General features: G+C 39.7%; 1 protein-coding gene across 3 annotated transcripts; it reads left to right on the forward strand.

The window, feature by feature from the left end:
• Window positions 1-4,484: 4,484 nt before the first annotated feature.
• lyrm2 (LYR motif containing 2) lies at window positions 4,485-17,202 on the forward strand. 3 transcript variants are annotated; one of them, XM_039747990.1, is made up of 4 exons: window positions 4,485-4,614; window positions 7,329-7,469; window positions 9,337-9,439; window positions 17,118-17,202. In XM_039747990.1, exons 1-3 carry the CDS (start codon window positions 4,570-4,572, stop codon window positions 9,418-9,420), a joined length of 270 nt encoding a protein of 89 aa, XP_039603924.1. In that variant the 5' UTR covers window positions 4,485-4,569; the 3' UTR covers window positions 9,421-9,439; window positions 17,118-17,202. The 3 variants fall into 3 exon arrangements, with proteins under 3 accessions (XP_039603924.1, XP_039603925.1, XP_039603923.1); XM_039747991.1 differs by lacking the exon at window positions 17,118-17,202 and adding an exon at window positions 12,997-13,285; XM_039747989.1 differs by lacking the exon at window positions 17,118-17,202 and having other exon boundaries at window positions 9,337-9,558.
• Window positions 17,203-27,267: the final 10,065 nt, after the last annotated feature.

The following is a 27,267-nucleotide window of genomic DNA, read 5'->3' on the forward strand; positions in this document are numbered from 1 at the left end:
CAGCTAGCATGTCTACTCCTGTGGCATCAACAGGCACTGCTTCTCCTGTACCTCTGCCAACAATTGCTGCCCCAAAACAACCCACTCAGCTACCCAGTGACTTAAATGGCAATACACCATCCCAGCCAATACTGGTAGTTACCCCAAACGTGTATTTGGTGGTACAACATTAAGATCATTCAATCCTGCCTGGTACCGCACACACCATGGCTGGAGTACTCTGTTGTGTGGGATGCATGCTTCTGTTTCCCTGTCGAAATATGGCAGCACTGTTAATGAGAGGGATGTAGTTTTTACCTTAACTGGTTTTAACAACTGGAAAGCAGCACTTGATCGAGACAAGGGGCTACAGAGATATGTGTCCAGCCACAACCATGTGCATGCTTCAACCATCTGGACTGAGCATAAAAGCAGAGAGGCCACAGGGGGGACTGTGGATTCAATGTTGGTTGGTAAAACACAACTTGAAAAAAAACATTACTATGTCAAGAGTATTGGTAGTGCTCTAAGGTTTCTCTGTGTAAATGAGTTGGGGCTCCGTGGGACTGCAGAAACCTTGAGACATGATGCAGCGGGTAATGATGATGACATTGCTTCAGGTATTTTTCTAAAACTGATGGAATATACCTTAAGAAGGATGAGAAGCTAGCAAGCATTGCTAAGGGTATCCCAAAAATGCAAAATACACATCTAAGGATATCCAAAATGAAATTATCCAAACACTGGCTGACATGGTGCTTGGAGAGGTCAGGAAAAAATATGAAAGTGCTGATTCTGCAGGGTTTTGCCTCAAAAGTGATGGGACCAGGGATAGGTGCAATGTGGAAAATTGTCTGTGATAATACGGTTTGTCAGAAATTCCATGCCAGAGGAGCATCTTATTGGGTTGCTTGACTTGTAACAACTTGATGCAGAGTACATCACCTCTGAGATACTGTTACACCTTTCTGATGCTGGCTACAGTGCTGACAGTATACTTAGCCAGTGTTATGATGGGGCTTCTGTGATGAGTGGGGTTAGAGGTGGTGTACAAGCTCTGCTCCAAAAGAGGCTTGACAGATATGTCCCATACATCCACTGCTACAACCACCAACTGCACTTGTGCATGCCATGCAGAGTGAGCCGTGTGCAAATAAATTTTTTAGCCTATCTAGTTAATTCTACAACTTTTTTCACCACCACTATGTGCTCAATAAACATGATGCACCTTGTCTAAAAAGGCTGCTTGAGATCAGATGGACAAGCCACTATGAGGTGACAATGTGCACTGTGGACAATCAAGAACAAATCCTTAGTATCCCATCTGAGATGACAGAGGATGATGATGCTGCAGTTGACCTGTGCACCGAGGCATCAGGCCTGCTATGCCAAATTAAGAGGCATCACTTCTTTGAGATTGGAAAGTTCCCAGTGCGGGTGCTTGGTGTCTTGAAACCAGCAAATGCTATTCTACAGTCTCAGTCAGTTGATCTGTGCAGTGCTTCTGAGGTTGTTAGTGCAGCACTGGACTCCTTAAAAAACATCTGTGAGGATGACTGTTGGGGAGTGTCATCTCCTGCTGAGGATGAGTCACATCCAACAAAGAGAAGGAGAACAATGAGCAAACACCAGGGTCAAAGTGTTGTGCTCTCAACTTTGGGCCATACAGACTCTGGTGACCCTACCATTTCCCCCCATCAGTCTCTGAAAAGATCCCTGCTCAACATCCTTGACAGGGCCATTTCAGAAATGGAAACTAGATTTTCACACAAGAATATTGACCTGATGAGAGCCATATCTAGTCTTGCACCCAAATCTAGCGCATTTCTAGATCCCACCCTGTTGCACCCTCTGGCTGTGATGACTGGCACTGTAGCAGATATTGTAAGTCTGGAAAATGAAGTTCTTGTGGCAAAACAGATGCTGCTCAAAAATGTTCAAAGGAAACAGACCTGTCCACTGTGTGTAAACTCCTGCAGGAGTACAAGGAAGCCTTTCCTGAGTTGCATAAATTGTATGTAACAGCCCTGGTAATTGGTGTGTCTTCAGCATCGTGTGAGAGTTCCTTCTCCACTTTGTCACGGGTCCTAACCCCTATCGTCACACCATGTTACATAAAAGAAAGAGGAATTTGGTGATCTTGGCCCATGAGAAGTCCATAACAAATAACTTGGATATGGATGAATTTGTAAGAGTTTTGCAAAGGGAAACAGGAGACTGTTATTGTAGAATGGATTGAGGAGAAAGGAGAGTGGAGCTGTTCAGTTACAAACAGAGAGTTCAGTTGCTTACAAAACAAACAACCGAAAACAAGACAAAAGACAAAAAAGAAGAAAAAGTTCAAAATCTGTTCTTGTGTTTTACAAATTAGTTTGAGAATTGTAGGGAAAGACATGGTGAATTGTTTTTTTTTAATTACTATGCCAACCTTTGTTTTGTAAATATTGGCTAAATTGAGAGGTCTTATTTTATTCTTACTTTATTTTGCAAATTTATTTGAGAATTAGGCCATCCAATTAAGATAAAATTTATATTGTTGGTTGTAAAGATCTGGATAGATATTTTATTTTATTCATTATTTATTTATTTTTTATTCTATTTTTCAGTTTTATTTTTCAAGACTTGGTGAATTGATTTTTTTATAACTTGGCCTACCCTTTTTAGTTTTGTTAATATTGGCAATAGTGAGTTGTGTTATTGTTGGGTTTGAATATATTTGATATAGGCCATCCAATTAAGGTAAATGTCATGTTTTTAGTTGTTATAATCTGATGAGGAATATTTTATTTTATTTTTTTTGTTTTATTTTTCAGTTTTCCTCCTGAGGGATTGCCACCTTATCGTGGTCAGGGGGTTTACGTGCCTCAGTGACCCTAAGAGCTACACCAGCAGAAGCTTAGCCTTCAGGTGGGGCACCCAAGTTGGACAGGTCTTAGGGTAGAGGCCTGACAAAGTGCAATCCAATCACATGACAAAAACAGTTATCCAGAGCACCCCCACCACCACCCCACCCCTTTCCCGCCTCCGTCGCCACCATGTGCCCCCTTCACATTTCTGTCTGCCCCCTCATATATGCCTGTCTAGAACCGGGCCAGGGTTACATACAGACATACAGTACACTACATATGCGACCTTCGTTACAGCAGCTTAGGAAGCAGAAAAGTTGCATGATAGTCATGAGTGTAACAGTCAAATATGCATGCATTCAAAAGTAATAATTGGTTTGTGCTGCTTCCATCTGCTCTTTTGTAAAGCTTGGCTTTTTCTGTTTTTGTTAATGTGCAGAAGTGGCTTGTCTCTTTAACAAATCTAAGGCTTTAATTAAAAATACAATGCAGTGACAGAATGAAACTCCTACGCACTCTTCGCACTACGAGTCCACTCGCTATGCATCTTGCTCCACAAGGCTGTGCCGAGTAATTGCAATGGGGGTTTGACATAAGCAGAAAACTTCAACTTCATGGCAGCTGCAAGCAAGTAACAGAACCTTACCTCAAGAAAATTGGACCAAGAATCTGCAATAAAATAACTCTTTCTAGTTTGCTTCTGGTATCACAGGGATGCCTCATACATGTGGAAGACATTTTTTCTTAGGTTGAAACCCTTGCTGCTGCAAAGTAGATGTTTTTGGTCAACTTCCACACAGCTCTGTTTTAAGGTGTTAGAACAACGTATTTTTAAAATGTATAAAAATGGTTCATTTTATGTAGCAAATTATTTTATATCATGATTGTGAAGAAATCAACTTGAAAACTACCAAACTTATCCTTTAGCCCTTTACAGTGCCCATTAAACAACTCAGTAAATCCTTTTCATTAGACATTGGAGTATGCAACCTTTGCCAGTCCATTTGTCCCAGGTACTGGTGTTAGGCAGGGCAAAACTTAAATGCAATTTCACACAAGTGTCTGTATTTCTTTAAAACGGAAAATTTGGATGGTCCAGTGCCACGTAACCCATTACAGTGCCCATTAAACATCATAGTCTCATTGATTTGATATGGATGGGTGCCAACTTTGCCAGACTATTTGACCCATGAAACCGCGTATGGCTGGCCAAAACTCACCGGTAATTTACCAAAGGCATCTGTTAATCTGTTAACCAATGTTAACGCTGAATAAGTAACCTGTTTAAACAAGCTGGGCGAAGAAGTAGCTGACTGCAAGAAAATAAGCAGCCATTCAAATTAGGCGCTGCGAATAATCAGCCTCGTCAAAAAAAACTGCGGTCCTTTTCGCGTCTGCCTAACAAGAGGCATCAAAAACGAAAACAAATCCCACCGCCGAACTGTTTTTGTATCACTTGTGCGGTGTCATAACTCCGAGCACTGGTGATGTACAGTGCAGTACGTAAAAAACTGGTGTATGTGGGCGTGGTGCAAATGACACGAAGAATATCTAAGGAGTCATCAATTGACGAGCCAATCACATTTCACAACAACGTAGCAAGAACCAATCACAACTCTTTCGGTGAGTGTCACTCTTTTAATTCCGGGTCTTCACCTTCTTAGTACTGTTTACACTCGATTGCTGTCATGCTGGATAACGCTGGTGTGTGGTACTTTTCTTATGTGTACTTCTAGCATTTTCCATGGCAGCTTCAATGATACCTCCGGCAGCTTTAAATCTTAAACAGGTAAAGTGGACAAAGACCCGAAGATGAAAATAGATTACGTTACTAGGTCGTTTATTCTCTTACTGAAGATGAATTTAGGGGTTTTTAAAACGGAGATGCTTGTTAAATTCACGGTGCCCTAACCAGTTAATGCACTTCTTCCTTAATTAGACCTCTTTTTTTTCTTTGTTCTTTTTAACAAGCACTACCGCATATTTGTATCGTTCACATACATTACTGATTATTTTCATGAGGTGCCTATAAACCTGTAAACTTTCGATGAACAGGAGTAACAGAAAGTTATTTAGTTCTAGGCGTTCGGATCAACGGGTTAACACAACACCACACAGCTGCCTTTTGAAACGTGAGACACCCGAAACTGAGCACAAGTGTAGCACTTGGAGGCCAAACACAATAGAAAACGTTTCTCAAAAAACACCACCTAGGTTAGGTTATTTGAAATGCAGGAATGCATAAACTCGGCACATTTAGTTAACAAGTATCTCAAACATGCTACTGTTCTGTTATATTGGTGGGCTTATTTTTCACATGATGCTATTTCTCAAATCTGCTTAATCCAAATCAGGGTGGCAGTGGGCTGGACTAGAGGCTCATGCATACACTTACACCCTAGGACAGGGGTGTCCAACTCTGGGCCTGGAGGGCTGCAGTTGATGCAGGTTTTCATTCTAATCCTTTTCCTAATCAGTGACCAGTTTCCACTGCTAATTAAATTCATTTTCCCTTCATTTTAATAGCCCTGTTTTTAAGGATTCAGTCCTCTGACTTGATTCTTTTCTTCATTAAATGACAGCCAAACAGAAACGAGACATGAAACGAGCCAACAGACGACCAGCTAAACTGGGGCTTCAAACTCCAACCAATTTCACTCCAACCAGTTTCTTATTGAGAAGTTGATTCTTGCAGTTCATTAAACCCGTTATTTAATTCCACAGCTTGTTGCTGCTCTCATTCTGCCACAGCAGACATTTCCAAAACTGTTGATTTTCTGTTTTTTCTAAGAACACCATCAAAATGTTTTGGTGAGCTGAAAGATCAGCCTTACTGAGACCTTCACCTTTCTTTATTTTTTTGTGTGATGGGTCATGTGGCGGCTTGTTTTGTGTCTCACTATTATTTGGCTGCTAATTAAGGAAAAAGAAAATACTAAAGGGTTTGAGTCCGTTAATTCAAATGAATGTTAATTAGCAGCAAAACTGGTCATTAATTAAGAAGATGGTTAGAATGAAAACCTGCAGCCACTTCGGCCCTCCAGGCCTGGAGTTTGACACCCGTGCGCTAGGATGTGGGAGGGAGAGCCAATGTATAGAGAAGGGTCAAACTGCAGCCTGCAATACTTATGACATAGGTGAGGTAATGCCCACAACATCAGTCATGAAATGCCCTTTCCCTCCCACATTAATCTTAACCGGAGTGTAATGGGGCCCTAATGTTAACCATAGTCTAATACGATTGGTGTTTCGGGGCTAATGTTGAGGGCGTTTTGTGATGTTGGGGCATTACATGACTAACCTAATATGTATTGCGGTCTGCAGTTACACTCTGTTGAATGTATGTATATGTTGTGAGAATCTGAAAACTAAACACAAGACGGCATCTGAGCATGGAATTCAACCTGCTGCAGTAGATCTGTGACTGCCAATGTGCTGGCCTTCCTGAGATATAATGCTTCAAAATATATTTTGGTATTTGTTACACTATTAACACCTGACGGTAAATAGTTGTTAAAATAATCCCTGTGACTTCAGTGGGATTAGATTCTTAACAAAACAAATAATTGTTTTAATTATATAATAGGAAAAACATTTTTACCATACTTAAAAAGAACAAAAGGTGCTATTAGAGAACATGAAGGGAGAGATTAAAAAATTAGCCATTAAGACGTGGAGAAATATGTGGTCCTAAGCTGAGGATGAGCTTAGCTTCTTCTGTGTTTTTTTTTTTTTTTAAGTGTCTTTGAAGCTTTGTGAAAGAACACAAACAGAGACGTCAGTGTAGCTAAGCTCAAGGGGTGTGACGTGTGCTGCAATAGGCCTTGTGAGGTCTTTGGTTTTAAAGGCTTGAGTGTGTTCCCTTGAACGGTCTACCAGCCATCTTCCTGTTTTCACCTATGTAGAGGGCTAGACACTTCCTACAAGAAATGCAGTAAATATATATATTTTTTCTGCTTATGTGTTAATTCTGTGCATTAAAAAGTAAATCTGCCACATGAGATTTGGCTACACCAGACTTTTTAAATGTGACCTTTCGTATGCCCGGTACTCTCTTTAGTTTTGATTCTTTCTGAATAGCCAAATTGAGTTGTGGATGATTTTAAGAATGAGCTTTTCGGCAAGACCTGCGTCTATTGTCTCATGAGAACAGGCCACTGTACATCACCAGAGGAGTTGTTCGTACTCGGATCACACTTCATGCTTACTAGTTTATTATAATATGAAGAGATGTGCAGAAGTGTGTTATGAGTGTAATAAGAAGGAACTCCTGCTGCCAGTGTATTTCTTCTGGGATGTGTAGAGTGCCACTCTTTTCCATTCAAATTTTCCCAGATGGTCTCTTGTCATTTTTTTTTTTTTTTAATTTATTTACTGTCATTCTCCTTATTGTGAAAATATTATCATTTATTATATTTGTAAGATGAAAATCATTTATTTGCTGTTTAGTTTTTTAAACATTTGCTTTCTAATGGCATTATATAATACGTATGTGATCTTTAGTTTCTACAGCGTCAAAAGGTCCTCAGTTTGTACAGGAGTATTTTACGAACTATCAGAAAAGTTCCCGATAAAGAAGACCAGCAATATTTGAAAAATTGGGCAAGAGAAGAGTTCAAAAGGAATAAGAATGTCAAGGAAGAGGTACATGTTGTTGTTGGGGAGCGGGAAAATTGACTACTGGCTTTTTGTTGGATTCATTAGCTGAATGGCTATTACAGTTTTTCTCAGTTGCTTTGGTGCATTTCCCACAACAGACTTAACATTTGCATAACAGCGAGTCCATTTCTCAAAACACTTAGTGCAAATGGCAAAACATCATGGATGACCAGCAAAAGCAGGTAACCTCTTCAAAATCCTTAATCCATGCCTCAAAAGCAAGTATTTACATCTCTGAATATGTCAGTGCCATCAAAATGCCAAGTCCATGAATCATCGTCCATGGACATGACAGCCAAAATGTAAAGTCATGTTATCGATATAAAATTGGCACAATCTAAACATTTTCTGATGCACAAAACATCTGAATGACAAGGGCAGGAAACATAAAAATACAAAACACCGATTGCAGAAGGTTGATTCAAGAAGAATATTTTATTGATTGCACAGGTATATGGTGACATACCATTAGTGATGGGAAGTTCGGATCATTTTACTGACTCGGATCTTTAAGTCTCGTTCAGCAAAATGAACGAATCATTTTTCGAGTCATTTCGTTCAATTCTCTTTCCGGCTCAGACTGCATAGGTTAAGCTTATGGGGCTGTCACGTGATGAACGAACGACTCGAAAAACCCGAAGACTCGAAACAGGTGAATCAATTCCAATACAGAAACTATAGGAAGTTGCGCAAATGCGCATGCACAACTGAACGAATCACTCCCACGAGACGACTCGTTCTTCCCGAGTCACATTAAAGATTCGTTCAAAATGAACGAATCGTTCAAGAACGACCCATCACTACATACCATGCACTGCACTTGGAGTCTAGCAAAAAAATGCATTTCAATACTTTATTTATAACATATGAAATGAAGGAAAAAAATTACAACATCGAAAACAATATATACATACTGAAATGTGTTTTGTATTTTGATGTTGCTTGCCATTGATGATGTTTTGCCATTTGCACTAAGTGTTTTGAGAAATGGACTCGCTGTTATACAAATGTTCAGTCTGTTGTGAGATATGCACCAAAGCAACTGAGACTGATTGATCTACGATCTCACACCTGCCCCGAATAGTGTGCCACCTGAGACCAATTTAAAGTGGTGCAGGAATCATTAGTATTGTGAATACAAACCAAAAAAAGTTTTGTAGAAACCTATAAAATACACTTGACAGCCAATGATATCTTGTTGAACACTTTTGACTGCAATGACTTACACAATGAAAAAAGACTATGCAAAAGAGGGCTACACAATGCATTTTGATCATCATGACATAAGCAACCGCTGATGCATGATATAGCTGAGAATTGCACATAAGCATCTGCCTGAATGAACTAAAGCAATTGCAAAATGACGCAAACACCTAGAAATTGCTGTTATGATGTGCACAACTGACTAAAGGTTGTGGGAATTGAACGAGCAGTTTTGAGAACTGTTGGGAGAAATGCACCAAAGCAAATGAGAAAAACTGTAAAACATCTGCCTGATATCTTTAAATAAGCATTGGGCTTCCTGTTTTTTTCTTTCATTTTTGTAGTGCTGTATATGTTACATAATTCAGAATTTCAATTTTAAATAGGCTATTTTTAACACGTTGCAGTTACTGCATATTATGCATGTGTCTTCTTTTAATTATTAGTTTATTTATAATTTATAGGCTTGGGGCTGGGGTGCTGCATACATATTTAAAGCTGTTAAGAGCTGAGATCACCAATCTTTGTGCAAAAGAAAATATTGATTGATTTTATGAATTATTAACTGTGAGCCAATCCTTTTTTTAAATGCATTTTAAAATATTGATGTTAAGGGTCGACTTCTAATGCTGTAATCTGTCTATTGTAGGACGTAATTCGAATGATGCTCACTCAAGGCAGACGACAGCTTGAGGACCTTACTAGGACACTTCAGCTAGCTCAGAGCAGTTAACTGCATTCACGTCGTTCAGGTGTGAAGCTTAACGTTGTATTTTGGTTCAAGTCTGCAGAATACAATACTATTGCCTCAACAGAATTCTTCCAATATGTTTGTTTCAAAAATAAAATGTTTACTTTGTTCAGAGATTAATCAGCAAATGTCATGTGTAATATGACAGGTATTTTCAGTTTTCATTACGTTTACAGTTAATTTTCAATTCTCTTTTGTTGTAATAATTACAGTATTTCTTCTTGTTTCTGCATGTTCAGATTAGGTACAGGGGAGGTGTCAGAATGAATGATTATCAAGCCAGTATAGAAGAGTCACTCCTAAGAAGGCAGCTTATACACTGTAAAAAAAGTAATGTTAAATTTATGGCAAAATACTGGCAGCTGTGGTTGCCAGAATTTTATTATAAAAAGAAGGAGGTGACAATATTGGTAGGTCTGCAGTCTACTTTTTCCTTTACAACATGTTCTAGTACAAGTGAATGTTTAACCCTAACCTGAAATCACTGCACTGTAATAAATATGCCAATCAATAAACCCTTATAAAATATTGTCAGGATTAGACACCAGTACACAGTTTACATCAGTAAAGTAACGACAACCAACAACAGACATGTATCATTTAACTACTGTACATACATTGAAAAGAATTCAGCGTTTAAGGAAGTTCTGGCACATTGTCTGGTGGAGAAGTGAAGCTTGCTTTTCTGTTGTGTGGTGTCCTACAAGTGTGACTGCTTATCGAATACAACCCACCATAAATCAGCTTCCATAACCTCAAACAAACTTCAGTACGCAGGGAAAAATAAGTCTGCTAACTTTGTTTAAGTTTGTTTTTCCATACTGTGCAAAGGAACAACATTATAAAGGGGGCGTCTCTTTGTGCAAACAGTGTTACTGAAACAGCACTTTACTGTTTTACATTTTACAGTTGTTTACCCTCACTACAATCACTAAAATTAACAGATTTTTTCACTCCAATTGTAATGTAGCATTAAATGGTATTTACGATATTTTAAATGTAGAAAAATATAAATTTTACACAACTTGGCTGTAAAAAAAATAATGAAATATAACAAAAGTACTAGGGTGTGAAGAAGGGGCCTGAGTTGCCTCGGAAGCCTGCATATTGTAATCTTTTTAGTTAGCCAATAAAAGGTGACATTTTGCTTGGCTTTTCTCTGTAGAACATAAGGTAACTTTCCTTTTTTCAGAAATGGGATTTTACTTTCACCAAGTACAGTATTACCGTTAAATTTACTGACATTTTTTTTGCAGTATAGTTACTGTTCTTTCTAACAGTTTACCACACTAGATGGTGAGGCATTGCTTGCAAAAAGTCTGCTTTTGTGTATTTAGTCTTAATTTTCTCTTTAGTAAATGCATTCCAAAAACAAAAATTGCACATTAGGAGTAAGGCATCTGGTTTAGAATCATTAAAGCATTCGTTTACTATTTAGTGACACTGCAGAAAATAGCTGTATATACATCACAGCTCCCTAAATAAAAATGCAATATGGTACACTAAGTGCCACATATACCAGAATGTTGTACAGTATTACAACACACCTACCTGAGTACTGTAATGTCTTTTTTTGTCATCTTCTCTTCTATCATTTTCCTCTCCTTGGAGAAATCTTTAGATTGAGTTTCACAGAGTAACTTCACCAATCTCTGATAACATTTAAAATCCATCCATCCTCTTCCACTTATCCGAGATCGGGTCGCAGGGGCAGCAGCTTCAACAGAGATGCCCAAACTTCCCTCTCCCCAGCCCTTTCTTCTAGCCCTTCTGGGGGAATCCTGAGGTGTTCCCAGGCCTGACTGACATCCTCCCCCCACCATCGAAGCCTACTCACCACCAGGTGATGATCAGTTGACAGCCCTGGCCCTCTCTTCACCCAAGTGTCCAAGACATGTGGCCGCAAGTCCGACGACACGGCCACAGTCGATAATCAAACTGAGGCCTAGGGTGTCCTCCATAACTAAAGTTTATTTTGTGAATACTATTCAAAGCTTTTTGAGTAGCTTCATTTTCTGGAGTAGCAGTTAATATCATTGCTTCACAGTTCCGGAGAACTGGAGTTGAATTCAGGCCTGGTTTGTATGGAATCAGCATGTTCTCTCTGTGTCTGTGCTGGTTTTATTCATGTATGCTGTTTCCTGCAGAATCTGAATAACAGACTTGTTAGGCAGACAGGCAAATGTGAACTTGCCAGTTATAAGAGACATCTGACAGTGCTTCCTCTCCAGGGTTGGTTCCTGCTTTATTCCAGGTACTTCCAGGAATGGCTCCAGCCCTTCAAAGACAACATTTAATATGTGGGTTTGTAAAATGAAAGGAAAAATTATGAATATTAATAATAGCATACTATTTTGTGTACTGTATGTGTAAATTCTCAGAGTAAATAACCAGTTGTAAGCTTTCTTTGTTTTAAGGAAATTTACTTTTTTAACCAGTGAACTAAGCCAAGGAGTGAATGTCCTTTTACTACAAGCTAGTAATCCTGCAGACCTACCACCATAACTTTGTACCATTGGAAATAACTAACATTTTTGTTTTTTTATTTTTGAATTCTTGAGGTACTATGGACTGTTGATTTATTTTTTTTTATTCTCACTCATAACATTCTTAATGCTGTTCAGGTGTAGGATACATGATACATTGCCTATAAAAAGTATTTACCCCCTTGGAAGTTACCACATTTTATTGTTGTGTATCACTGAATCTCAGTGGATTTAATTTGTCTTTCTTGACCCTGATCAACAGTAAAAGACTCTTCAATGGCAAAGTCAAAACAAAATTTCTGCAAAGTTTTCTAAATTAATCACAAATAGAACACAAAATAAATGATTGCGTGTGTAATTACCCTCTTTAATTTACTACAACTCTGTCATCATTGGAACAGCCAATTGGTTTTAGAAGTCACGTGATTAGTTGAAGGGAGCTCGCCTCCCTGTAGTGTAGCGAGTTCAATGTATTGCAGTCTGTATACTGCGGTCTGCATTGTGAGCTGATCTACACAACAAGGACAAAAGAACACTCCAGGCAACTGCATGAAAACATGACTAGAAAGCACAAGTGAGGGGAAAGAAACAAGAAAATAGCCACTGAATATCCCTTAGAGTCCTGTTAAATCAAACATTAAGAGATGGAAAGAGTATGGCACATCTGTAAATCTGCCTAGAGGAGACTGTCCACATGAGCTGAATGATTGTGCAAGAAGAAAACTGGTGAGGGAGACCTCCAAGAGATGAAGGAGTTACGAGCTACAGCAGCTTAGATTGGAGAGACTGTACCGACAATAACTGTTGCCTGGGTGCTTTACAAATTACAGCAGCTTTGTAAGTCGATATAATTAATGTAGTGGTTTGAAAATTTTCTGATAACTTTGTGAGTATCTTTCTCAATATAACAGCTTTTCAGTTGATGCATTAGCCATCTTTTCCTATAGTGGATAGATGGTCTTTTTGTAATGTATAATACAGTAAATGTATGAAAAATAATTGAGAGTAGAATCTGTGTAATATGGTAAATAAGCATCCACCCCCAAACACTGAGCTCCTCATCATTCTACAGGCTGCCATGAGGGGTACCTGGAGGAACCACAAAGATTACAGATATATGTTGAGAGAAGCCCAGATCTGACACTGATGCATGTTCAAGCAGCTATCTCAGGTGGCACAGTGGTTATGACCTATGGATTTGCATTCAAGATCTAAAGTGGCAGGAAAGTGTATTGCATTGAACCTCTTGAATAATGCATGGATGTGTTTTGGATGCATTGATGCATCCAGAGGGGACTGGGCAGTCTAATGGTCTGGAATCCCTACAGATTTATTTTTTTCTTCAGCCGTCTGGAGGTTTTTTTTTGTTTTTTCTGTCCACCCTGGCCATCGGACCTTACTCTTATTCTATGTTAATTAGTGTTGACTTATTTTATTTTCTTACTGTGTCTTTTATTTTTCTATTCTTCATTATGTAAAGAACTTTGAGCTACTTTTTGTATGAAAATGTGCTATATAAATAAATGTTGTGATCGTTTTATTTTTGACTTAGTTAAATAAAATAGTCAATATTTCAGAATGTGAAACAATCAACATGGCAGCACTTAAACCCTGCCACAAGTCCTATGCCATGCCACCAGGAACAGCAGCCGTGCCAACCAACCACACCACCACACATAATCCAGGGAGTGCCTGCATCATTTGTCCCGAGCACCCTGTAAAAGATTTAACTGTGGAGGCAGCCAATTCCCAGGTATGAATGGACTTGCTGGATTCCCCATTAATTTGTGATGGATGGATAACTTCAGAAGGATCAGATTGTGTAAGGAAAATAGCCAGTTCTTCAGTGAGATTAGATTCGGGGACTTCCAGCTGGAGGCATGATGTTTGCAGCTATTGTACAATGCCAAGACATAAGAATTTGTGCAGGTGCACTGACATAGCAAGCATGGCCTAAAAGATCTAAGAGTTCAAGAATATGTCACAATACAGTAATCCCTCCTCGATCGCGGGGGTTGCGTTCCAGACCCCCACCTACACCCCACCAAACCCCGCGATAGGTGAAAATCCGCGAAATAGAAACCATGTTTGTATGGTTATTTTTATATATTTTAAGCCCTTATAAACTCTCCCACACTGTTTATAAATATTCTCTACATAGTTATACAGCATAATCCCTTTGTATTCTCTTAGATATTAGGTAAGATTCATTGAAATTATGTATGTAAACACACTGTTTATATACAGTAAAACCTAAATATTATTTTAAAGATATTGAGTGTCTTCCATATCACATATGTTTCAGCCATTACGATAGACAGGCCACCAGCAATAAATACGTACAATGCAAGAAAAATTGAATACAGTAAATGTGTGTACAGTGACACTAAACGTACGTACATGTACTAAGTACTGTAAGTAGAAAATTAATTATGGTTACTCACCAACAATGACACGACAACTTGTCCGATAACAATGAGTTTAATTTTACTGCACAACAAAGGAGAGCGTTACAGCCCTTCTAAAGGAGCCACTTCAGGCAACTATGTAGCACCGCCATTATTCTTCTTCAATCCAAATCCCTAAAGCAGATTCCATCCGGACTACTGCCTTATTACATCCACATACAACTCGTTTTGCACCCTGTTTAAAAGGACACTGTGGCTGTAGATCTTATATTCCTTTCCTACTTTTTAAATAAAAAGAATCGTAGCCTCATTGATGCTGTAATGGCTTCCTACAGCGGTGTAGCTTTTCCCTTCTTTCAACAAATCCAAAATGTTTACCTTTTCGGCAGTCATTAATATCTTCCGTTGGCGCTTGGGCACGGCCCCTGAAGCAGTAGCAGATCGTTTTGGAGCCATAATGAAGGGCTTGACTATGCACAAAGATAAACACAAAAGAGCACAAAAGTTAACTCTTTACACAGCGAAACACATTGATGCTAAATGAGCGAGACGAGACTTCCTGGTTAACACCGCATTCAGCACACAGGAATCTAACTGCATTCTCTGATTGGTTAGCTTCTCAGCCATCCGCCAATAGCGTCCCTTGTATGAAATCAACTGGGCAAACCAACTGAGGAAGCATGTACAGAAAGTAAAACTACCCATTGTCCGCAGAACCCGCGAAGCAGCGAAAAATCCGCATTATATATTTAGTTATGCTTTCATATAAAATCCGCGATAGAGTGAAGCCGCGAAAGTCGAAGCGCGATATAGCAAGGGATTACTGTATAGGAATAGGAACTGAAGAGAGTGAGCAAGAGATGAAAGATCAGAAAGCCAGCAAAGGAGGACAAAACCAATACACCTTCACCCTAACAAACCTGCCAGTTTGCTAGTTGTAATTCTGGAAAATGAAGATGGTGAACTGCAAGCTGTGGTACGTGGATGAGGAGCGGAAAACCGTGGAACGACATACCCATCTTCTCTTTGGGCAGAAGTACAAACTCTAGGAAATGAAAGCTTCTCTTCTTGCCACACTGGAGAATTCCTCCAGAACTGAACCTAAAACATTGACTCCACAATGATGTTGCATTGGTATCCAGGCTGAGTCAGTTTTTCAACCACCACTAAAGATTTAAATATTACGGGAAAATTATTATTGTAAACTTAGAGTGGCAGCTGACAAAGTATCACCCATAAAAAGTGCAGTGAAATCATCCACTTTGTTTTTGCCTGCAAAACTCCAACAGTTTGCAAGCTTAAGAAGGTGAGAAAAAATGGAGGAAAAATTAACCAAACACCAGGTCTGCACCAGGGATCTTCTTTAAACAATTACCTTTTTGATCGCATTGTGGATGTGGTGAGTCAGGGAATAAAGGACCAATCCCCCTGCTGCATGTTTTTGTGTTGATGACAGTGTGTTGTGTAGCACCAGAAAAAAGAAAGTTGGAAGAATGGAGAGGGGCTTTGGAAGATTGAGAGATGAAGATAAATAGGAAGAAGAGGTTTAATGATGATCAGAATTCAGAAGTTAAGACCTATTGAAAAGAATAGATAAAATATAAATATCTAGGCTCTGTGGTAGCCCAAGATGGAAAACTAGACGCAGTGAAGACCCACAGGGGGTAATGTAGATGGAACAATTGGAAGAAGGTATCAAGAGTATTGTGTGAGTGAAGATTTAAGGCAAAGGTTAAAAGTAAGGTTTTTAAGACACTGGTATGACCAGCAATGATGTATAGAGCTGAGCCATGGGTAGTAAAGGGAGAGCAGGAGAAGAAGGTGGATGTGTCAGAAATGAGAATGTTAAAATCAGTGTGTGGAGGAAAGAATAAGAAATGAGACAATCGGAAGGACAACAAAAGTGGAAGAAATTCTAAGAAAGTACAGGAAAGTAGGTTGAAGTGCTACGGACATGTGATGAGGAGAGACAATGAATATGTGGGTAAAAGAGTGATAGGAACAGAAGTACAGGGCAAGAAAAAGCGAGGGAGGGCAAAGTGAGGGTGGATAGATAAAGTAAAAGAAGATCTCGAGGAAAAGGGCTTGACTGGCAAGGAGGTGCAGGACCAAGCTATATGGAGAAGGCTGATCAAGCACATCGACCTCAAAGGGAAAGTAGAAGAAGAAGAATCAAAAATGAGATCTCTACTGACATATTAGGATGCTGAAAAATTAATTCATGCTTTTGCTTTTAGCTGTATCATTTAATGCTGTGCACTTCTGTCAGAATTACCTAAGAAAGACATAAATCGGCTTCAGCTAGTTCAAAAACACAGCAGCAAGAATCTTACTAACAAAAGAAAATCAGTGCCTAGTTCACCAGTTTTAGCTTCATTACACTGGCTGCTGATATCTTTTACAACTGATTGTAAGATGCTGATGATCACATATAAGGCTGTTAACAATCTCGCTCCTGCCTACATTTCAGAGTGTCTCTCACACTACCTTCCAACTCGCAATCTGAGATCCTCCAACCCTGGTCTGCTCAATGTACTGAGAACCGGGTATAAAAGAAGGGGTGAGGTGGCTTTTAGCACTTTTACCACCAAATTATGGAATGCTCTGCCTAAAAAGATACACAAGGCTAGCTCCGTGGAAGTCTTTAATAAACTTCAGGTTTTTTTTAATTTGGCATCTGGTTAATCTTCCATATGTGCATGATTTAGTAGACTAAAATAGTCATTTAAATATTCTGTGTTAGTTTCAATGTATCAGTGACTGACATGTTTTCTTTTCTTCCCAGTTCTCTGTGGTGGCACATTCCTGCTCCCAGTCTGCACTCTGTGCTGCTGCTCATAATGCAGTTAAAAATGGACGCTGCACACGTCTGCAAAACTGGACATGGACATCACTGGACTTTAACGGTAACATTCTAATGTTTTACATTCTTACTGTGTTGTTCTTATATTATTGCTTTTGTGGTATTTACTATTAGAATACTTAACTAAAATTCTGAGGAATAACCTAAGTTCATTTATGTTTGGTGTTTGCCATTGTCCTGTTTCTGCACACAAAGAATGATAACACATTTAAGATGTGCACAGAATCATAAGTGAATGATAATTGGGCAGCTCATAATGATTAATCTGCAAATCAAATGAGTCAGAATCATTAGACTGGTTCTCAGGTAGTCCCTCATTTGTGAATCAAATGCGCTTTAAGCAACTACCAAGGAAATAAAACATGCAGATGACATCACCAAGGACACCCATGCGATTTATCTCTCCCATTGAACTTCACTGAGTCAATTTGGATGTACTCACAAATTGCATCATATGATTCACTGAAAAGAGCCGTTCTAAAAACACAAATTATTTGCGAATCTCTCATCACTATATCCCTCTCCCTCCCCATGGTTGATTGTGTTGTAACAGTTAAACAAGAGAATTAGCGCAACTAGAAGGTTCTGCTGAAACGCATAAAGCAGACCATGGAGGAAGAACTTGACATTGACAACTAGCACCATAAATGGCAACAGCAGTCACAGAGCTTTAAGTAAAGCCCATTATATTGACACATGTATGTGTTGCAAAGCCCCTTTCAAGTAAACAGCAGGCACCTGAAATAGCAGAACATTTAATAAAAGAAACAACGATTTACAGTACATTGGAAATAAATTAAATATTAGAGATAAAGTCCAACACCAAACCATTACTATGCTATTAGGTTAACAAAAAAAGGGACATTTAGTCAGAAGACGCAGTCAAGGACCTCAAGTTCTTACTGCTCAATGGAATCCTTGAATGAAGCAAGGCTGAATGGAAAAGCTGCCTGTTATACTGAATTCATCAATGGCCTGCAGCGCGTCCTCAGTCGATAAGAATCACCCGAGTGTAGCTTGAAGATTGAAGACCAACACAGCTAATGTAACTTGTAAATTAACTTTACTTGTCGGCTCCCTTTCGGTTTGTAGGGGTGGGCAGCATCGGTCCTGGAGGGTCACAGTGGCTCCAGGTTTTTGTTCCAACCAAGTTGCTTCATGAGAAGTCAATTATTGCTGGTGAAGCACTTACCGCTTAACTGACATTTTGATGCTTCATTTTAGTGGTCTCACTTGTTCACCCCAAAACAGCTGCATTCATTATTAGTAATAAGATACAAATGACAAAATGACTCAGCAGTTCTCCATCTAACTTGTTTCCATTTACACCTGTGTGGATTCATCCATAGCACTTATTTATCTTTAGCTGCTTTGTCTCCCTGCCAAATAGCTGAGATGACTTCTGGAGATATTGTTTCATTATACTCAATATCTGGTTTAATAAAACACTTAAGAGAAGAATATGACAGCCTGAAAATGATCTGTTTTAGGCTTCAAATTGTTTGGATGATATTTTTGGAAAGGAAAAAAAAACTATAATATAAGAACTTAAAAACCATAGAATTAAATGAGGTGTGGGATTGGCAAGGATTGGTTTCTCATGAAGCAATTGGGTTGGAATGAAAACCTCCAGCCGTCACAGCCCTCCAGGCCCGACATTGCCTACCCCTGGTTTACAGGATAGCCTAACACACTTTTTATGAGATCCCACCACTTAAATACATGCATAATATTTCAGTTATCTAGTAAGCTTCTGTCATCTTGGCTGCCCATTTTTGTACATGGCTGTCTGCTTTCTCAATGTCTGGTTTAAGATTAAACAATAAATTGATAGGCAATTGTGGAGGCTCTGCTATACAAGAGGAAAAAATGGAGAATACCAGTTGTAGGGCATGCACAATTTGTAGTAAGAAGTCTTTTCACTCTTCATCTGAAGCAGACTTTGACTCACTCACTCTACTGGACGATAAGGGCTTGTGTGGATATGAGCTGTTCAGGACAGTCATCAGAGCCCCTGGAGTAAGTCATTCTCAAGCTCACACCCCTAGTCGTGGGGTTAGCTTTGCAGGGTGGGAGGTAAAGTCTTGAAAAATCTTCTCAACCACAGTTTTTCCAGTCTTGGTTTCAGGGGCATACAGTTGTGCTTGAAAGTTTGTAAACCCTTTAGAATTTTCTATATTTCTGCATAAATATGACCTAAAACATCATCAGATTTTCACTCAAGTCCTAAAAGTAGATAAAGAAAAACCAGTTAAACAAATGAGACAAAAATATTATACTTGGTCATTTATTTATTAAGGAAAATGATCGAATATTACATATTTGTGAGTGGCAAAAGTATGTGAACCTTTGCTTTCAGTATCTGGTGTGACCCACTTTGCAGCAATAACTGTAACTAAACGTTTCTGGTAACTTTTGATCATTCCTGCACACCGGCCTGGAGGAATTTTAGCCCATTCCTCCGTACAGAACAGCTTCAACTCTGGGATGTTGGTGGGTTTCCTCACATTAACTGCTCGCTTCAGGTCCTTCCACAACATTTCAATTGGATTAAGGTCAGGTCTTTGACTTGGCCATTCCAAAATATTAACTTTATTCTTCTTTAACCATTCTTTGGTAGAATGACTTGTGTGCTTAGGGTTGTTGTCTTGCTGCATGACCCACCTTCTCTTGAGATTCAGTTCATGGACAGATATCCTGACATTTTCCTTTAGAATTCTCTGATATAATTCAGAATTCATTGTTCCATCAATGAAGGCAAGCCGTCCTGGCCCAGATGCAGCAAAACAGGCCCAAACCATGATACTACCACCACCATGTTTCACAGATGGGATAAGGTTCTTATGCTGGAATGAGTGTTTTCCTTTCTCCAAACATAACGCTTTTTATTCAAACCAAGAAGCTCTATTTCGGTCTCATCCATCCACAAAACATTCTTCCAATAGCCTTCTGGTTTGTCCACGTGATCTTTAGCAAACTGCAGACGAGCAGCAATGTTTTTTGGAGAGCAGTGGCTGAATACACCTGACTCTAATTTCACCTCCAAACTAACTGCTAATCCTAGAGATTCACATACTTTTGCCACTCACAGATATTTAATATTCGATCATTTTCCTCAATAAATAAATGACCAAGTATATATTTTTGTCTTATTTGTTTAACTGGTTTCTCTTTATCTACTTTTAGGACTTGTGTGAAAATCTGATGATGTTTTAGGTCATATTTATGGAGAAATATAGAAAATTCTAAAGGGTTCACAAACTTTCAAGCACAACTGTAAGCTTTTGTAAAGTCAATAAAATGATTCTTCAGAACCAAAACATATTCATAACCTTCTACTTGGCACAAAGTTCAGAAAGTCTACAGAGAAGAGTTTGAAAGGTTCACTTATACTGATGGAACCCATAGTTGCTCTTTCTAGGTCACTGGTGTGCTTCTGCTTGATGTGCAGGCACATTTTCGAATTACGTAATCTTCAATGTCAAGCTGCATGTAGGGTCAATAACATCTTTCTTCGGCCAGATGAACTACCTTGTCAGATCTGATCTGCCCCATGGCATCAAGGAGGCTTTTGAGGACAACTGGTTTCAGTTTATGTAATAAAACAAGTTCCTTCCTTGTTCCTAGTTGTTTGCACAAGACTCCCTTGTAATGAGAGAGTTTGTTCCTTTCATGCATCAGTCTCTTTATTTCAATTCTTTTTGATTCTTGTCCTTCTTATTTGGAGTCCATCATCTGCTTTTGAGATGTATTACTTCTCTGATGGTAGCATCTTCTTGCTGTCTGACCCTGACATCATTTAATGTGACTTTATCAGCACTTCCTGGCAGCACATCATCATCCATTGAGGCAAACTGCAGAGCAGCCAACCATGGCACTTCTTTATCTTTAGCTGCTTTGTCTCCATGCCATACTCAGTAATGGTGGTAAGTCCACCAGGAAGTGGGACAGCATATCAGCATCCGTATTTGCCTTCCCAGCGCTGTATTTGATGTTAAAGTCATCTAACTCCCCAACCCAGCGTTGAAGTGCTGCATTCTCTTTTTCTGTACTCAGCACATACATTAGAGTGTTATTCTCTGTATACATAGTAAAGGTGGGTGCACATTACAAATACTGTAGTCTGTGAGTTTATCACAGGTTACCCATTTGAGGGCCAACAATTCTAGTTTGCTAGAGTGGAGGGGGGATTTTTTTCTCAACTGGGGTGAGGTTAGAGGCTCTGAGGCTAGGGATCTATGCCGGCAATCCGAAGGCATAAGCATCAGAAGTGACTACTCCTTTGGGCCCTTGAGTAGGGCCCTTAATGTGCAATTGCTTCGTCCTGGGAATGACGTTAATCTGCATCCAGCCCTGTCAGCAGGTCCTCCAACTTGCAGGGAAAGCTCAGGGGTTAGTTGGAGGATTGGCACTTTAGCCACTGTAAAAAACCTCACACTGTTCCATTATGGTGCTGAGGTGTCACCCGATGTGTGGGTGGTTTGTCATCACATCAGCGCAGGCTCCCAACCTCTCTCTGGGGTGAGTGTTCTGGTTAATTACATGTAGTTTGGTGTCTTCCTTTTGGTAGAGTACTGTCTTTGTTTTGATGCATCAGCGTGCAATATAAAGGGCAACTCAAAATTTGGGAAAGCAATTATGGATGGACTGGTGAGTGTGTCCACATACTTAGCAATGACTGTACGCTGTTCATTAATCCACTGAACTGGTGTCCTAGAAGGTGGCTGTACATTGGATTTCAAGCTGGTCTTTCCACTGTTTTCAATTTTACCTTTTAAAAGTTCAAATTAAGATCTTTAAAAATTGGAAAGGTCCTGCATGAAGGAGCAGTAATAACTAAGGAAGCCCAGAAATGATACAACTTATTTGGCTGTTGTGGGTTCCTTTTATCATTAACTGCTATACTGCTGCTAAATCCTTATAGTCAATCTGCACCCAATCTCCACAAACTATGCACCAAATTATTCACCTGAATAGCTCGCATTTCTCTGGTCATAATTTTATTCTGTGGTATCTTACCCATCAGGCGCACACGCCCAGAGAATCCAGGGACTTTTTCTATATGACAAAGACACATGGAGCATGTGGAAAGGCATCCAGGCTATCACTAATTACAGGACAACACCACCCACTTCTGACAGTGACGCCTCCCTTCAAGATGTGCAGAATAAATTCTATGCACGGTTTGAATCACAGAAGAACGTGGTGATGAGGAAGACCTCCTCTCCTCCTAGTGACCAAGCATTATATTTGACTGTGGCTGATGTGAGAAATACTCTGCGAAGAGTCAACCCACGGAGGGCTGCAGGACAAGACAGTATTCCTGGGAGAGTACTAAGGGAATGTGTAAACCAGCTGGCAGACGTTTTTACTGACATCTTTAACATCTCCCAGAGTACTTACATTGTCCCAACCTGTTTCAAAACCACCGCCATAGTTCCCGTGCTAAAAAAGTCACAAATTTCCAACCAAAATGACTACCGTCCCATTGCACTCACTCCTATTATCATGAAGTGCTTCGAAAAGCTTGTCATGAGGCATATCAAAACCCTGCTGCCCCTCTCACTGGACCTCCTGCAGTTTGCTTGTTGCCGGAACTGTTTAAGAGATGATGCAATAGCCACCACTCTCCATCTGGCTCTCGCTCATCTGGACAATAAGAACTCATACATTCGAATGCTGTATATCGACTTCAGCTCAGCATTCAACACGATTATTCCTCAGCAGCTGACGGAAAAGCTGAGCCTGCTGGGAGTGAACACCTCCCTCTGTAACTGGATTCTGGACTTCCTGACTGAGAGACCTCAGTCAGTCAGGATTGGAAACAACATCTCCAGAACCTCCACACTGAGCACTGGAGCCCCTCAAGGCTGGGTGCTCAGTCCATTATTGTTCACACTGCTGACTCATGACTGTGCAGCAACGCACAGCTCTAATCACATTATAAAATTCGCTGATGACACGACTGTGGTGGGTCTCATCAGCAACAACGAGTCAGCATACAGAGAGGAGGTGCAGCGGTTAACGGACTGGTGTAAAGCCAATAACCAGTCTATAAATGTAGAAAAAACAAAGGAGATGATTGTTGACTTTAGGAAGACTAAGAGTGACCATCTGCCAATGAAAATTGACGGCTTAACTGTGGAAGTCATCAATAGTACCAAATTCCTGGGTGTCCACCTGGCAGAGAACCTCACCTGGTCCTATGACATCAGCTCTTTAGCCAAGAAAGCCCAGCAGTGGCTCTACTTCCTGTGTAGGCTGAGAAAAGCCCATCTTCCACCAGCTATTCTAATAACATTCTACAGAGGAACCATGCAGAGCATCCTGAGCAACTGCATCACTGTCTGTTTTGGAAATTGCATGGTCAGGGACCGTAAAGCCCTACAGCAGATAGTGAAGACAGCTGAAAAGATCATTGGTGTCTCTCTTCCTTCCATCATGGACATTTACACCACATGCTGCATCCACAAAGCCACCAGCATTGTGAATGACCCAACACACCCTTCACACTCACTGTTTTCACTCCTGCATTTGGGAAAAAGGTACGAAGCATTTGGGCCCTTACCACCAGAATGTGTAACAGTTTTTTCCCCCAAGCAGTCAAATTCCTGAACACTCATGGACCAGTCTGATATCTGATATCTGTGTTCTGTTCTGCAATGTTGCACATGGTAAGCACATGTTTACACATTTGATTCCTAAACACTCATGGACCGATTTGATATCTGATATATGTGTTCTGCACATGCACCTTGTTATATATGTTCCTTGTTATATGTGTCTTTATGTTATGTGTCGGGGATTCTTCATTGCCCTGTGTTCTATGTAGCACCATGGTCCTGGAAGAACATTGTTTCATTTCACTGTATGCTGTATTACTACTGTATATGGATGAAATGACAATAAATACTCTTGAACTTGAATCAAGTCTTCCACGTGGTCATGAAATGCAGCACCTCATCTAAATATGGGGAGCCGCACTTACCCCTCAATTGCTCTAGTGCCCCCTCCAGCAAGAGCTTTGCGCAACCCAAAAGGAATGCATATCCACTAATAGTAGACCCCAGTGGGTGGTACTGACGGCAGTGGCAGATCTTGAGTCCTCATTCTTGATGGTATGTACTGCCTTGGTTCAGAATTGAAAATGACGAGTAACTCCATCAGGTTACCCAGCAGGTCTTGAAAGTGTGATAGGTGGTGTCTGTCAGGGATGGTTTTATGACCACACCAAGATGCATACTTGAGTCCAGAGAACTGGAGGCACGATCTCGAAAGTTCAAGCTGTATTCTTTCATCTCTTTCTATAGGGGATTTTTAAGAAGCATTTTCTACGCAGGAGTCTCATCCTTTTGGCAGATCTTTAGCTTCACGTCTAGGATGCAACCAGTGTCATTAAATTCACATGAAAACACATCTGACTGTTCATGTAACAATTATTAATGGCAGCGATCCCTTCTTGAAGTGCTGGGGCAGTGAAAGAGAGAAAATTAAGGGGCTTTGACTGGTTCTGTAGGAGTAGCTGCCATTCACAGAGGTGTGTCGATTAACATTTGGGGGGGTTGTATCCAATCCTAGATGTTAATATGAAATTCACAGCACATGATAACTGAAGTCTTCTGTAGCAGACATCTAAACAGATGGGTATAAACTTGTATGCATATACAGTATGTGTGGTCTACAATGAAGAAGTCCTTTAGTGTAATACTGAAAATAGCCACTAGATGACACTACTGTTACAAATTATGCTATTAAGCAGTGAGCCTTAAAATAGAAACATAATGATTCTTTGTGTTATTAATACATTAGATATTCTCAGTTTAAAGTATCTTATGGGACTATACAGACAATTATTTTCCCCCCAAATATACTAATTTTACATGTTTAACTTTAACAGGGAGTTTACTCACTAAACTTACTTCACTTGACGCACTATTTGCAAACACTAAACAATTTTAATACATGAAAAAACTACTAAACAGACTCGTGAGAACAAATACACTTTCTTTTGCTTTATTTTCCTGAAAAAATAAATATAAAGCATGTCAACTTTGCACATTTATATACAGGTGTATTTTGTAAATGGTATTCAAAATAACATTAAAAGCTTAAAATAAATGAAATTGAGATTCAGTGTGTAGTGCTCTATGAGAGAATACATGCCAGGTAATGCTTTCTTGATACAAAGAAAAAAACTACAGAACTTCACTGAACGCAATAAAACAATATAACACAGCTGTCGCACCTCTGGCCTCATCAACCCACTCATGCAGTGAATGTGAATTATGTTCTTACACGGCATGGCACCTCCAGCTACCACAAATGCTTTACAACAGTTTATGTCTTTAGGTTCCATAAGTCTTACCTATGGAAGTTAGAATGTATTTTTCCCTTCAACCAATGTAGACTGACCAAAAAAATTAAGAGAATGTTTATTCATCACAGTCAGGAATATCAATCTGTCCAGTTAGGAAGCCTAAGCGATTGTGAATCAACTTCAGCAGCATTCTGTGTCTTGTTCACGTCTGTCACATGTGCTCAGTGTGAAACTGCTCTCATCTGTGAAGAGACTTTAGGCTTGCCCTTTTAAACACTTGCTCCATCACTAACAAGACCTCGCTGATTAATGACCTCATCTCTCAGAAGCAAGTGGACATATTTCTTCTTACAGAAACTTGGCAACAACCTGATGACTATTTACATTTAAACTTGTTGTCTCCCCCAGGCTATAGCCACATGTCTAAACCCAGGTTAACAGGAAAAGGGGGTGGCCTGGCTGTGGTTTATAGATCTACCTTGACAATGAAGGAACTCTCCTTTTTTGAAGTCATATCTTTTTGAATATATTGCTGTTAAAATGGTTTCCTCCCCTCCTGTACTGCTGTTGTTAGTTTATCGCCCTCCAAAATTCATGTTGATGTCAACTGCTCTCTTATAGCTGAATGTATCTCAACTTTGGATTGTTTTGACTTGACACAGCATGTGGATTTTCCCACTCATACTCAGGGTCATATTCTTCACTTGCTTTGTTCAAATGGCTTGAATAATGTCTCTGTCTCAGGTTCACTCTCTGGTATTTCTGATCATAAGCTTATTGAATGTAACTTTAGCATTATTACTATATCTGTCAAGAAAAAGTCTGTCTCCTGTCGCAACATTAGGTCTGTTAATTCTGATTTGTTTGCTGCTTCCCTTCTGTCTTCGTCTCTTTCTGAATTTCATAGTCTTCCCTCTCCTGAAAACATGGTTTCCCTTTATAACAGATGTGTTTCCCAACTGTTAGATAACTTTGCTCCCTTAAGGACTAGGCATGTTCCAGCCTCCTGCTCTTGTCCCTGGTACACTGATGAGCTCAGAGCTATGAAAGCCACTGGCTGGTGTCTTGAACGGCTTTATAAGAAAACGGGCCTCATAGTTCATTCACAGCTTTACACTGAGCACATACTTAAATATAGGGATGCCCTTAACACTGCTTGCTCCAATTATTATTCCTCCCTCGTAAATGGTGCTAAGACTAGGCCTAGAACTCTTTTTAGAGCTGATAATAAACTCCTCCAACCCCCTCCTCTAGCATGCCCCAATATAGCTAAACAGTGTCAGGCTTGCTTACATTTCTTTAATACCAAAATTGATCAAATCTATCACAGTTTCCCCTCCAGACCTCAATCACTCACTCATTCTGATCTGCTATCTTTAGCATCAAGACTCACTTGTTTCTCGCCTGTTGACTCTCTTGCCATCTCTGAACTTATTAATAAGTCTAATTCCTCCTCCTCCTTGCTTGATCCTGCCCCCACTTCTCTGCTTAAGACATGCTAGTCCATAACTAGTACTGTATTCCTGTTTCCTCATTGGTAAATGCATGTTTCATTTCAGGCTCTGTCCCTACTGCCCTCAAAACTGCTGCAGTTACCCCAATCCTTAAAAAACCTGACCCGGATCCTTCCTTTCGCTCCAGTTACAGGCCTATCTCTAATCTCTCTTTTTTCACTAAGATGATGGAACACATGGTTGCTACACAACTCCATGCTTTTCTTCTAGATAATACACTCTATGAGCCTTTTCAGTCTGG

Source organism: Polypterus senegalus, chromosome 3, assembly GCF_016835505.1.
Source record: "Polypterus senegalus isolate Bchr_013 chromosome 3, ASM1683550v1, whole genome shotgun sequence".
NCBI classification, from domain to species: Eukaryota; Metazoa; Chordata; class Cladistia; order Polypteriformes; family Polypteridae; genus Polypterus; species Polypterus senegalus.

Coding starts and splice junctions, on each gene's coding strand:
- lyrm2 (XM_039747990.1), top strand. CDS start 4,570: ATGGCAGCTTCAATGATACCTCCGGCAGCTTTAAATCTTAAACAG. Junction 4,615..7,328: donor CAGCTTTAAATCTTAAACAG/GTAAAGTGGACA, acceptor TGTGATCTTTAG/TTTCTACAGCGTCAAAAGGT. Junction 7,470..9,336: donor ATAAGAATGTCAAGGAAGAG/GTACATGTTGTT, acceptor TGTCTATTGTAG/GACGTAATTCGAATGATGCT.